We start from the raw sequence: 14,944 nt of genomic DNA on the forward strand, positions 1-14,944 counted from the left end.
AAAAAAAAAAAAAAAACCACTAAAAATAGAGCTACCATATGATCCAGCAATCCCACTCCCGGGCATATATCCCAATAAAACTATAATTCAAAAAGATATATGAACCCGTATGTTCATAGCAGCACTATTCACAATAGCCAAGACATGGAAACAAGCTAAATGTCCATCAACAGGTGAATGCATAAAGAAGATGTGGTACATATATACAATGGAATACTACTCAGCCATAAAAAAGAACAAAATAATGCCATTTACAGCAACATGGATGCAACTAGAGATTATCATACTAAGTAAGTCTGATAGAGAAAGACAAATACCGTATGATACTACTTATATGTGGAATCTAAAATATGACACAAATAACCTAATCTAGGAAACAGGAACAGGCTCACAGACATAGAGAACAGACTTGTGGTTGCCAAGGGGGAGAGCGGGTGAGAGAGGGATGGACTGGGAGTTTAGGATTAACAGATGCAAACTATTATATATAGAATGGATAAACAATAAGGTCCTACTGTATAGCACAGGGAACTATATTTAATATCCTGTGATAAACCATAATAGAAAAGAATATGAAAAAGGATGTATAAATATGTGTAACTGAATCACTTTGCTGTGCAGCAGAAATTAACACATTATAAATCAACTATCCTTCAATTAAATTTAAAAAAAAAAAGAAATTACTTCTAGAAAGAAGGGCCCCAAAAAAGACACAAATTTCATGCAAAGCAGCAATGTCTGGAGGGAACATAAGAGAATCTTATATAATCTCACTAAGTATACTAGTTATATGAGTCAAGGACGAGAGGTGAGAGTGGGCCATGGGACAAATGATGAACCTTTCCTCTTGGAATTCATTAGGTTGTTCTAAATCAATATTCAAAAGCCATTACAGAGAAACCCAAGAGCAAGTGTGGCTATACCAAATAGAGAGGTATGTGACAGGGTCTATCTGTGATAATGGGAGAACAGTGAGAGAGTAACGTCTCTCCCAGTCCCAAACAGATCAGGAAAGTATGAAAAGAGGATACAGAGGAAAAGATAATTTGCTTGAATAAATATATATGCATAAAGTCAAAAAGGAAATATATTAAAATATGCACAATACTTTCTTATGTAAATGGAAACTACTATTATTTTTTCTTGCTGTTTTTTCCTATAATTTTTGCCTAATTTGAATAAAAATATAAGCTATGTATAGTTTATTTAAAAAAACTTCATCTTATGTATTTTGTTTCTGAATCAGTTCTTTATATTTTAACTAAAATGTTTTTACTTGCATTTATAGCAAGTACTTTTGAAGTTAACAAAGTACTCTTAGTAGGAGTAGGTGCATGTGCAATTGAATGGCAATTTTTATATTTTATTTTTATATTTTATAAACTTATTTTATTTTTGGCTGCATTTCCTCTTTGTTGCTGCATGCGGGCTTTCTCTAGTTGCGGCAAGTGGGGGCTACTCTTTGTTGTGGTGCGCAGCCTTCTCATTAAGGTGGCTTCTCTTGTTGCGGAGCACAAGCTCTAGGCACACAGGCTTCAGTAGTTGTGGCTTGCAGGCTCTAGAGTGCAGGCTCAGTAGTTGTGGCGCATGGGCTTAGTTGTACCGCAGCATGTGGGATCTTCCTGGACCAGGGCTTGAACCTGCATCTCCTGCACTGGCAGGCGGATTCTTAACCACTGCACCACCAGTGAAGCCCTGAATGGCAATTTTAACAAATAAACATGTATTTCTTATGAAAATAAGGAATATTATGGAAATTGTTCTGATTCTTTCTGTACAATATACTCTAGATTATACCACTCAATAATTTAACAAAAACTTAATGAGGGACAACTGTGTGCCAGACACCCCTCTATGCACTGTGAATATACAACAATAAATAAAACAAAATCCCTGTGTTCATGGAACTTACATGCTAATGGGAAAGAAGAAAACCTAAGAAATGTTCCCTTGCCCGGGTCAGATTATTCATCCTAAGTCCCATGCTCACTCAGCTCCAGCTACACTGGTTTCCTGGGCTGTACCAGAAATTTGCCCAAGCTCTTTCCAACACCAGTGCCTATACACTTAACTGTTTTTCTGCTCTTCCCTGAGACCCTTCTATGGTTTACATTCCCTCACTTCTTTCAGGTTTCTACTCAAATCTCATTCTTTCAGAAATATATCCTCATCTTCCTATCTGAATCAGTCCTCTCTCATCACAATTACAAAAGTGTGTGAAACCTATGAAATCAACCTTGCTTTTCATTTGCCTATAAGAGCACATGCACCTTAATGTCCCCAAACAGAATAGTCCTCTCTTTGTCCTTCCCTTATTCTATTTTATTCTTTCTCCCAGCAACTACTGTAACCTGAAATTTCTCTGTGTCAAACACATACATACAAAAATATATACATATATATACACTAAATATGTTATATAGGTATTGTTTTTTATTTGCTGGTAGTCTGTTTCTCCCTCTAGATTATAAATTTTTTGATGGCAAAGGACTTTGTATAATTTGTTTACCACAACCTCCCTGTGGCAGAAACTGCTTATAGGTAACAAATATCTATTTTTCCCTACTCCTTAATAGAATCTCCAAAGAAAAAGAAATAAAAGGAATACAAATTGGAAAAGAAGAAGTAAAACTGTCACTGTTTGCAGATGACACGATACTATACGTAGAGAATCCTAAAGATGCCACCAGAAAACTACTAGAGCTAATCAATGAATTTGGTAAAATTGTAGGATACAAAATTAATGCACATAAATCTCTTGCATTCCTACACAGTAACGATGAAAAATCTGAAAGAGAAATTAAGGAAACACTCCCATTTACCATTGCAACAAAAAGAATACCTAGAATAAATCTACCTAGGGAGACAAAAGAACTGTATGCAGAAAACTATCAGACACTGATGAAAGAAATTAAAGATGATACCAACAGATGGAGAGATATACCATGTTCTTGGATTGAAAGAATCAACATTGTGAAAATGACTATACTACCCAAAGTAATCTACAGATTCAATGCAATCCCTATCAAATTACCAATGGCATTTTTTACAGAACTAGAACAAAAACTCTTAAAATTTATACGGAGACAGAAAAGAACCCGATTAACCAAAGCAGTCTTGAGGGAAAAAAACGGAGCTGGAGGAATCAGACTCCCTGACTTCAGACTATACTATAAAGCTACCGTAATCAAGACAATATGGTACGGCACAAAAACAGAAACACAGATCAATGGAACAAAATAGAAAGCCCAGAGATAAACCCACGCACCTATGGTCAACTAATCTATGACAAAGGAGGCAAGGATATACAATGGAGAAAAGACAGTCTCTTCAATAAGTGGTGCTAGGAGAACTGGACAGCTACATGTAAAAGAATGAAATTAGAACACTCCCTAACACCATACACAAAAATAAACTCAAAATGGATTAGAGACATAAATGTAAGACCGGACACTATAAAACTCTTAGAGGAAAATATAGGAAGAACACTCTTTGACATAAATCCCAGCAAGATCTTTTTTGATCCACCTCCTAGAGTAATGGAAATAAAAGCAAAAATAAACAAATGGGACCTAATGAAACGTGAAACCTTTTGCACAGCAAAGGAAACTGTAAGCAAGCCGAAAAGACAACCCTCAGAATGGGAGAAAATATTTGCAAATGAATCAACGGACAAAGGATTAATCTCCAAAATATATAAACAGCTCATGCAGCTCAATATTAAAAAAACAAACAAGCCAATGCAAAAATGGGCAGAAGACCTAAATACACATTTCTCCAAAGAAGACAGACAGACGGCCAGAAGCACATGAAAAGCTGCTCAACATCACTAATTGTTGAGAAATGCAAATTTAGAGAAATGCAAATCAAAATTACAATGAGGTATCACCTCACACCAGTTAGAATGGGCATCATCGGAAAATCTACAAACAACAAATGCTGGAGAGGGTGTGGAGAAAAGGGAACCCTCTTGCACTGTTGGTGGGAATGTAAATTGATACAGCCACTATGGAGAACAGTATGGAGGTTCCTTAAAAAACTAAAAATAGAATTACCATATGATCCAGCAATCCCACTACTGGGCATATACCCAGAGAAAACCACAATTCAAAAAGACACATGCACCCCAATGTTCATTGCAGCAGTATTTACAATAGCCAGGTCATGGAAGCAACCTAAATGCCCATCGACAGACGAATGGATAAAGAAGATGTGGTACATATATACAACATAATATTACTCAGCCATAAAAAGGAATGAAATTGGGTCATTTGTTGAGGTGTGGATGGATCTAGAGACTGTCATACAGAGTGAAGTAAGTCAGAAAGAGAAAAACAAATATCGTATATTAACGCATATATTTGGAACCTAGAAAAATGGTACAGATGAACCAGTTTTCAGGGCAGAAAATGAGACACAGATGTAGAGAACAAACGTATGGACACAAAGCAGGGAAAGCGGTGCGGGGGTGTAGGTGGTTGTGTGATGAATTGGGTGATTGGGATTGACATGTATACACTGATGTGTATAAAACTGATGAGTAATAACCTGCTGTATAAAAAAATAAATAAAAATTAAAAAAAAAAATAGAGGGCTTTCCTGGTGGTGCAGTGGCTGAGAGTCCGCCTGCCGATGCAGGGGACACGGGTTCGTGCCCCGGTCCAGGAGGATCCCACATGCCGTGGAGCGGCTGGGCCTGTGAGCCATGGCTGCTGAGCCTGCGGGTCCAGAGCCTGTGCTCCGCAACGGGAGAGGCCACAGCAGTGAGAGGCCCGTGTACCAAAAAAGTAAAATAAAATAAAATAGAATCTCCAATTTTCAGCTAAGCATCTTGATTTCCCAGTGTCCTTTTCAAGTAGGTGTGGCCACATTGCTAAGTTCTGTTACCAAGTCCAAGCTTGCTCTGCTCGCCGCACGACAGGCCAATAAATCCAGAGATGAGGTGTTGAGGCAAGGGACTTTATTCAGAAAGCCGGTGGACCATGAGGACGGCAGACTAGTGTCTCAAAAGAACCACCTTATCGTGGTTTGGATGCCAGTTTCTTTTATAGAACAGAAAGGGGGAGGAGATGAGGAAGTAAAGTAAAAAGGCCGTTAATTTTTGCAAATATCCCCTGGAATGGCCAGCCTTGGGGAGGGGATGTGTTAATTTCTTCTTTCTTGCAGCCATCCACAGGTGGACAGGGTTAGGATGCTTCCCTGAACAAAGGCACTTTGGTTTAGCTTTCAGACAGAGGGGCACGGTTCCCTGAGGCAGGCCATTATATATAGACAGTATCCTTTTAGTGAGCAAAAGCAGCAGAAAGCAACGATTAAAGTAAAAGCAACAGATTCAACATGTAGTCAGATTTGGCTCTTCCCTGTTACAATTCTGGTCAATGGAATGTGAGAAGTGATGTGTATTACCTCTAGGTTGTGCCTTTAAAGGGAAAAGGTGTACCCTTCTCGGTCACTCCCTTTCCTTCATGCTAACTGAAAAGCAAACATAGTAGTAAGCCACCTTGAATCATGTAGACAAGGGCAAGCAAGACCTTGCAGAATAGGACAGAAAAAAACTGCATTCCTAATAACTTCATAGAGCAGAACCATCCTAACAGCATGGACTTCTATCTTGTTTAAGTTAATGTTTGTTTTATTCCTGGTCTCTCTCACACATAGTTAAATCTTTATCCCAATACACATAATCCCCATCCCCTAGAACAAGGCCTTGCAACAGGAGGCCTCACTAAATATTTACTGAATGAACAAGTGAACTAATCAATCTCTCATCTGGTTAGCATAAGCCAGAACCCTTGAACATGGTCTACCTCTAGTTACATTAAGAAATAATAAAGTCTATGAGCTTCCCTGGTGGCACAGTGGTTAAGAATCCACCTGCCAATGCAGGGGACATGGGTTCGAGCCCTGGTCTGGGAAGATCCCACATGCCATGGAGCAACTAAGCCCATGTGCCACAACTACTGAGCCTGCGCTCTACAGCCTGTGAGCCACAACTACTGAGCCCGTGTGCCACAACTACTGAAGCCCATGCACCTAGAGCAGTGCTCCACAAGAGAAGCCACTGCACCGCAACAAAGATTAGCCCCTGCTTGCAGCAAGGAAGACCCAACGCAGCCAAAAATAAAATAAATTAAATTAAATTAAAAAAAAAAAAGAAAGGAAGTCTAGTTTCTACACCTATAAAACTGTGGCTCAGATCTATATCTAATTCAAACCTGTGGGTCCTGCCTGAGCAGCCAGACTATTCCTTTAATTTTTAATATTCACCTCTCTAAATTTCAGTGAACTTAATTTTGTATATTACTTCCCTAATTTCTATAAAACTAATGGATATATCATTAGTCATCATGAAATGCCTACTTTTTCTGGGAATGTTTATATCATTTAAAGGCTTGTAAATGATAAAGTTGAGTATTATCAGTGAAAAAAATGAAGACTGTTGAAAACAACATAGGTCACAAAATTCAAAGAAAAAAGGTGACACAACTTAACAAAATGAATGTTAACATTCATTTTAACAAAATGAATCAAACTTCAGAACTTCAGGGGACATGGGTTCGTGCCCTGGTGCGGGAAGATCCCACATGCCGCGGAGCGGCTGGGCCCATAAGCTATGGCCATGGAGCCTGTGCTCCGCAAAGGGAGAGGCCACAGCAGTGAGAGGCCCGCGTACCGCAAAAAAAAAAGATTCACATTTTCCCTTAATAACAAGCAGCAGAGTAACTGCTTTTTATGAGCCCAAAGTGACAAAATTAAATCAAGCTCAGAGTTATTTAGTTAAGCCCCAGAGCAACACAGAAGCTAATGAAAATAGAAAGCACATCAAAACAAACTCAGTTCCTTTTTGTCTTACATATTGTGCTATTCTGTCAATGGTTATATTATCACCAGAACAGTAGAAAGGATAGGCAGTTACCATGTTAAAGATCATGAACGAAAGATGAAGAAAACTGAGGAGACATCTAACCTGACATCTTTGAGCTGATAAATGAACACCAGACTCCCTGAACTTTATTTACACAACAAAAAGAAACACATTTAATCAAATCTCCATCATCTGGATTTTGTTACACGTGGCCAAACACTTTCAGAAATTACAGAAATTACAGAAATTCAGAAATTACAATTCAGAAAATTAAAGAATTCAGAAGGAAAAAGCTTACAGTTAAATTTCTTAACCTAAATATTTCATTTAGGCTAGTTTAAGAGTATGTCTAAGGACAAAATTTTTTTTAAAAAACAATCAAAATTCACTTCTAAATATGTAGCTACTAACGTCATTTTTACAGTTATTGTTTGGCCTACTTTATCCTAACAGAAAAGACTTACCTGAAATTTCAGTGCTTTACATCTACAGAAATGCTCTTCTGATTCAAAAGAGAGTTAACATGATAGTCAACACACAAAAGCAAGTTGTTTGAACACTTCAACAGAAGAATATTTAAAATCCTAACTAAACGCATTCATTTACCAAATACCGTGTTCCTATTAAATGCTAGAGACTGGGTCCCACGGATCACCAAAATAAAAAGAAACATGGTTCCCCTGCCCTCAGTAAGCTTATAATTTAGCAGACAATCATATAAACCTGCTCCGGAAAGTTTTCCTTTGGCTTCAGCTAAATTAAAACAAGAACTAAGGGAGAACATACTCCGCAACCATAGGGATATTCTTTTAAAACACACTAGGATCCTCATAAAAATATGGGTAAAAGATACCTACAAACAACTCACAAATGGCCAAAACACACACACACACACACACACACACACAATATTCTCAGCAGTAAGTAGTAATTAAAAATATATAAACTTTTAAGAAATATAAATCAATGTAACCTTCTAGGTATTTCATACTTACTATGACGCCAATTCTCTATATGCTGAAAACTTCTTTTTGCACTTAGAAAGAAAAACTCCACTAAAAATGCAAGAAGATTCATAGCTCAGGCTTAGAATCTCCAACAACTTACTGTTTCAAAGCTGCCTTTATGCATCAAATCAATGGGTGGCCGGAAGAGATCTGCAAGGGTAGTTAGTTTCTTATCTATTGCTCCTCCATTTCTTAATTCCTGTTCTTGCCGAACTGCAACACAGGAGGATGAGAAAGTTTCAATTAGCCATAAAATAAGTCACGAATCTTGCATTTTAAAAAAAATGTATCAGTTGCAAGAACTAACGAACAATGTGCTTGACCTCAAATGCAAATGCAAAGATCTAAGGCTGACTCTGAAAAAAAATACAAAGCCAGGTGGGGCGGGAGTCTTAAGACGTGGTGCTCTCTACCCAAAGATAAGGATAAAAATGGAAATTATGTAAGAGTCACTTATTCAAAATACTTCCTTCACATACTCAAAACTAACTTTAGCACAGGAGAAAACTTTCATCTTCATTTATCTATTTCTGAAACTCATCCTAATTTATCTAGCTACATTCTAGTTGTTTCTAGCTACATTCCCAATCTTGAAAGATTATGGCAGTGAGACAGAATGACTACTGCTGTCATCTTCTCCTGGAAGGGCACAGGATTCCCTGGATGACCTGAGTCAGTCTGGATTCCACATCAACTCTCAAGTTACAAGACCTATCTGTGCTTCAATGAGCTCACTATAAATTATTACAAAATCAAATATGGTTCAAGAGTTTCTCATATATTCTCTAAACATAACTGTCTTTTCTCTAGGATTCCATTGCTAAATCAGTACTAATTCCACTAAAAGGAGAAGGCCAAGACTCATTCTTATTCAACAGAAAGATATAAACCTATTCCAAACAACTGTTGCCACAATGTTAATAGTGGCTGCTTTGGGTAGTATGGCCTTTTCTTCTTCTATTTTCCAATCCCTATAATAACCATTTTCATTGTGGTCATTCCTTTAACTGACATATATCAGGATCCTGAGGAAAATCAGTTTTTTATTTTATTATAGTCAGCATTTAAGTGCTCATTCAGAAACAGATTAAGTTTGTAAATTACCATATTTCTCACATTATATCCATCTCCCTTATTCTTCTATAACCAAGTAGGTTAGAATCTGGAACAATTCAGCTCAAGGGGGAGTTAATAACAATCACAGACTGAATTCATAATTTAGTTTTTAAATAAGATGAATTCTCAAAGTTACTAGGCCTAATATTAATCATCTTCTTAAGAAAAAAACTTATATAAAACAAACTAGGATCTTGACCTGAAGGGGAGTGTGTGGGTGCTTTTCCACCTTGTGGTTTTAATCTGTGGGAGAGGAGACAGGGGAGAAAGACAATGAGAGAGGGAGAGGGAGGGAAAAAGAGATGATAAACTGGTTCATAGATACTTACTAGTTTCAGTTTGGAAATCCCGGAAACCATCAAATATTGAACGTGCAGGCCGTCGTCTTTTAGGAGCTATAGGAGGAAAAAATAGAATTGATACAAAAAGTTAAACATTAATTTTGTAACAATTCTAAAAATGTCCTTATCTATAGCAATTTCTTATTTTAAGACACTCAGATTCATAATGGTGCCCTCCTTCAAAATATAAAATACTTCAAAAACCTTCAAGGCATTCATATATAATTAACCATCTTGAGCCCAATCATATTTTACAAAAAAGAAAATTAAGGCCCAGTTAAAAAACTTGGCCAAACTTGTGTAAAAAGATAGGAAGAAAGATTTTGAGGATGACTTCCCATGGCGATGAAGCTACATACATGCTGCAAATACATAATTCAGGTTAGCCTAAATGATCTGCCTACCCTTTAGTATAATACTTGAGTAAGTTCTAAACCATAATATTTAAGAACTACCTCTTAGTAAGTGGATACACATGCAGAATTATAAACACCAAAAAACTGTAATTTCGGAAGAAAAATTTTTCCTACAGTGAACAGAAAAATGAACAGAACCAACGTCCTTTGATACCCTTGTATAGCGTCTATTACCCAGTCCTTAAGTATTGTACAGATAAAGCTGAAAAAGCAATCATCAACACGTTATCTTCCTGTATGTTCTTAAACACAAAAATTTTACCAGGTCTTAAATGGGAAAAGAATCTGAAAAAGAATAGATATATGTATATGTATAGCTGAATTACTTTGCTGTACACCTGAAACTAACACAACATTGTAAACCAACTATACTCCAATAAAAAAAAAAAGTTATCAGGTCATTTATATACATCACAGTAAATAAGGAAATTTAATGATTCTTTCAATATGGGTAACAGTTATTCAGTTGGTTTATGGCAAGCCCCACGAGCACTGCCAGCATGTAACCAGAACAGTGCTACACATTAACAGGTGATGATTACATAGTAAGATTAGACAGAAACTATAAAAGTCTCCCATCCCATGTCAAAGCATCTTTCCCAACAGCCTGTGTTTGCCATTATATAGGGTAATTCTTTTAATCTAAGAACTACTGAGTTAAAAAACAAAACAAAAAAATAACAAAAGAATGCAGAACCACATGTTAAAAAAATCCCACATTTGCTTAAAGCATTATTAGGTCAGTATATCATTTATGCACATATGTGTATCAGTATTTATATTAAAGAATCACAATATTATCTCTAGGAAAAGGAAATTTGGTAAAAATCAGAGACTTCCATATTTTAGCTTTGTACTGAATTTCAAAATTTAAACTGAATTTTACATATAAATTGTTTTATTTAAATAATTATATAAATTATTAATTTTAAATTTTATTATTTAAACTTATAAAATTTAAATACTGCATTATTTTTCCTCCCTCCCTTTATAAACACGAAGCAAGAAATGTTATTCTTTTCAATCTTGGAACTATTTTTAATCAAGGGTTCCCATCTTAAATGTACATGTTTCTAGCAGCAATAATATTAACTGCTCAAATAATGCTTTCTTAAAACTCATTACCAGATATTACTTAACCATAACAATTAAGAAAGTAAGGTTATCTTAGGATAAGGCATAAAACAGCTGCCTAAGAAAGCATATTATTATTGGGGAGGTAGTACATAGTATATAAAAGGTACTTTTCTTCTACTTTTAAACTGCCAAAGGCAGGCCGGTCAATATTCTACATTCTTCTCTCTCTCTCTCTCTCTCTCTCTCTCACTCCCTGCCCCCACCCCACCCCCCAATTTAGCCTTTCTCTATTATAACACTTGATCTCCTGGAGATTCATACTAGCTCCTCTTATTGCTAGCTTTCCAACCACTCTCTTTTATTTCTTGGGCTCATCACCTGCTCCCATTTGTTTCCCCCTTATATATCCTAAGTCTAACCAAGAATCTCTCCTCAAGCCACAACACCTCTAGCTCTAGGATCATTATTACTCCTGCCTGCCTCTTCAATATGTGGTTTCCTCACTCTTCCAAACCATACGCTATAAGTAAACATCAGTCCTCTGTACTCTCACTCCACTGTCCACATAATAGGAGTGCTGCTCACTGAGGTCAGAGACTAAGCTACAAAGAGCTAAAAGAGATTCAAAAAGGAGCTTCATAGTCAGAATAGGGGAGGAACAGAGAACAAAATTTAATGAGCAGAGCGACACTGTTTCACATTTTCACAAATCTCTGTTAATAACTGGTATAAGAGAAGACACCTGAATTTTTAGATCTGCTTCTGCATTCAATCTGCTGCTATTCCTTTAGTTCATGTATATGAAGAAAATTAAAATTCAATTTCACACAGACATGTAGTTGTAAAAGGGAAGAGTATTTTAATAGTGTTTTAAGATAATTGTGAACATTCTCCCCTGCTACTACACCAAAGCTCAACCAGTGGTAATTTCTTAAAGGTTGGCTGCAACATGGAATCTGAAATCTTATCAATGAACTTTTCATATTCTGCTCCATTAAAATCCATTAGTCTTATGTGCTACGCAGGCTCTGTGATGGCCCCCGATTATCCCTATCTCCCAGGATTCATAACCTGTGTGTGAACATCTTGAGTATGGGCAGGATCAAATAGAATGTGGCAGAGGTGATGGGAGGTCACTTCCAACAGTTAGGTTACAAAAAGATAGTGGATGGAGCTCTAGTGGTGCAATCTGTTAGCGCACAGTACTTATACAAAAAGATGGTGGCTTCCATCCATCTTGGGCTGCCCTCTCTGGCTCTCTCATTTGCTCTGCAGTAAGGAACTGATGTCTCCAGCCAACCAGCAGCCACGTGAGTAAACTTAGATCTTCCTCTAGTCATGCTCTGAGATGATTGTAGCCCTGGCTGACACCTTGATTATACCCTGTGAGAGACCCTAAACAGAGGCACCCAACTAAGCCACACCTGGATTCCTGACCCACAGAAATGGTGATATAACAAATGTTTGTTTCAGGAAGCTAAATTTTGAAGCGATTTGTTAAACAGCAATAGATATCTAACCTATATTGCATATATAGATACTTACATATAGATCCGAATAGATCTTTCACCCATGCACAATTTTGTAATATTCTGCTTTGGTCATTTGAAAATACTTGTTCACTGAGTTATGCAAATATTCCAAATACTGACCATTTCATCATATGATATTAAAAAAAAAATCACCATCTGTTAATGTCACTGCTAACCTCATCAGAAAGCCTTTAAGTACTGGGAAGCTATCAAGCTCACAATCATGCGCATAAACTTTCTAAAATTCTAAGCTCTGCCTGAAAGCCTTTTTTTCTTTTCTTAAATCACTGGCAACAAATAACGTCAGTTGTTTGCCTTGAAGCAGTTAACAGGCTTCGTTCACATTCAAGAAAATGTCTGCCAAATGTTTAAGTCTAAATAACTATAGTTTGTCAGTAATCTTTCAAGGAAAATAATGTTCCATAAAAAAAGCAGCTAGTTTTGCTTTCAACTCAAACAACTGTACAAGTGTTTCACCTTAAAGTAACCAGAGTACTTCAGTATGCAGAAGTGCTTTATGCACACATCCTATTTCATCAAACAGAATAGTTTAAAAATGTGGATCAAGATCAAATGAAATTAATTTTTATTGCTTTGGCTTTTTTTTTTTTTTAAACTGCAAGTGTGTGTCAGTGAAGAATTCAACAAATAGTAGCAGTTTGGTGCCACTGTCCTGATTCAATTAAGATGCAGCAGTATGACCCATCACTGCTTCTGAATTATCAGCCCAAATGTCAACACAGTGAAAAAGGCAAATAACTTGTTAGTATTATTATGAAAACAGTTTTGATCTTACAGACCCACTGAAAGGGCATCAGGGACTCCCTGACCACACTTTGAGAATCACACTTTAAATCAATACTATCCCTGGGACTTCCCTGGTGGTCCAGTGGTTAAGACTCCGCTCTCCCAATGCAGGGGACCTGGGTTCGATCCCTGGTCAGGGAACTAAGATCCCACATACCACTACTAGAGAACCCGCATGCCACAACTACTAAGCCCGCATGCTCTAGAGCCTGCACGCCACACGAAGACCCAGCGCAGCCAAAATTAATTAATTAATTAATTTTTTAAAAATCGATACTATCCCAAAGAAGAAAATAGTTCTCCAAAAACCTTTTCAAAGTTACAATAAGGTCTAATAATGAAAGTTAGGAATGACTCCCTAACTGTATAAAGTCATTCTCACCCCCCTCACCAAACCAGATGTAGAAGGAAGAAAGCGGAGTTTCAAATGGGAACTCTTTTGCCTCTGTTAAACAGTAAAATAGCACAGAATCCATTTGCTGTAGTCTTCCCCACTCAAAGATCTTGCCTTTATTCCTTGCAATAAAAGAAAGAAAAAGCTTCCAAGGGCATTCCTCAGCTCCAAAATCTATAACATTTATATGAAAAAAAAAAAACATGAACAATGCTTTATTACCTCTGGTATATTAAAGGCACAATGACTAGCTAAATTGAACAGTTCAGAAAGCACACATCATATTTCAATATTTAGACCTTATTGTTTTCTTCCTCCCATCTTTATTTCTGAAACTGGAAAGTATATTCTTTATTCCTTTCTACAGTAAACTCCAAAGCTCCCAAGTTAAAAATCAATCTTATAACTCTCAACTAAGTTGCTTTTTCAAATCAAAAGATATGGTTTATGTAATTTTCTTCATCCTTTTCTTACAATTTATTTCTTCTTTATTTTAGTTTACCTACGAAACTTTTTATAGGCCTATTTCTCTGCACTGCTGTTCTCAATATATACAATATACATTTCTATGTCTCTGTCTACCCAACCAAATCATAACTTCATCTGCTGGGGGGTTTTTTTGTTTTTTAAATTTTTTTTTTTGCCCATGCCGCATGACATGCGGGATCTTAGTTCCCCAGCCAGGGATTGAACCCCTGCCCATTGCACTGGAAACGCAGAGTCTTAACCACTGGACCGCCAGGGAAGTCCCCTATCTTCTGTTTTTGTTTGTTTTTTTTTTTTTACGGTACTTGGGCCTCTCACTGTGGTGGCCTCTCCCGTTGCGGAGCACAGGCTCTGACGTGCAGGCTCAGCGGCCATGGCTCACGGGCCCAGCCGCTCCGCGGCATGTGGGATTTTCCCGGACCGGGGCAGGAACCCATGACCCCTGCATCGGCAGGCGGACTCTCAACCACTGCACCACCAGGGAAGCCCTCTTCTGTTATTTAATATACCTATTAATGCCTAAAATATCTGGCTCACAAAAGGTAAATAAGTGCTTATTAAAATAAAACTATAAATTTTCTTTAAATTTGATTAAATGTTCCATTTTCTATTATCTTCTCTATGCACCCCAGATTGATATCACAATTTTTTGCATGGATTAGGGATTACTTCCTCCTTTTTTCAATACAAGAACAGCACTTCTAGAAATTAAAAAAGAGTGAAGGTACAGCATATCAAGACAGTAAGGATATGGCAGTCAAGTGGGTACCCAAAAAACAAAATATAATCATAGTCTTTTATCTAATGATAGATTTGTTTCCATTTTAAGGCAGCAGTTCTTTTTGCTTATTTTCCTCCTTTTGGCATTCTGCAACAACTATCAACTTTTTAATCTGGCTCACT

At 37.1% G+C, this 14,944-nt stretch overlaps 1 protein-coding gene across 1 annotated transcript in view; it reads right to left on the reverse strand.

The window, feature by feature from the left end:
* UBXN7 (UBX domain protein 7) overlaps positions 1-14,944 on the reverse strand; it is a 58,870-nt gene that overhangs the window by 20,495 nt on the left and 23,431 nt on the right. Inside the window, exons 4-5 of the mRNA XM_027120573.1 lie at positions 9,318-9,383; positions 7,973-8,085 (exon numbers count right to left, since the gene is read on the reverse strand). Of these exons, the coding sequence (XP_026976374.1) occupies positions 7,973-8,085; positions 9,318-9,383 (179 nt within the window). The remainder of the gene's footprint in view (positions 1-7,972; positions 8,086-9,317; positions 9,384-14,944) is intronic.

Source organism: Aethalodelphis obliquidens, unplaced genomic scaffold, assembly GCF_003676395.1.
Source record: "Aethalodelphis obliquidens isolate GAN/ISIS:26980383/991018 unplaced genomic scaffold, ASM367639v1 scaffold1, whole genome shotgun sequence".
Classification (NCBI taxonomy): Eukaryota; Metazoa; Chordata; class Mammalia; order Artiodactyla; family Delphinidae; genus Aethalodelphis; species Aethalodelphis obliquidens.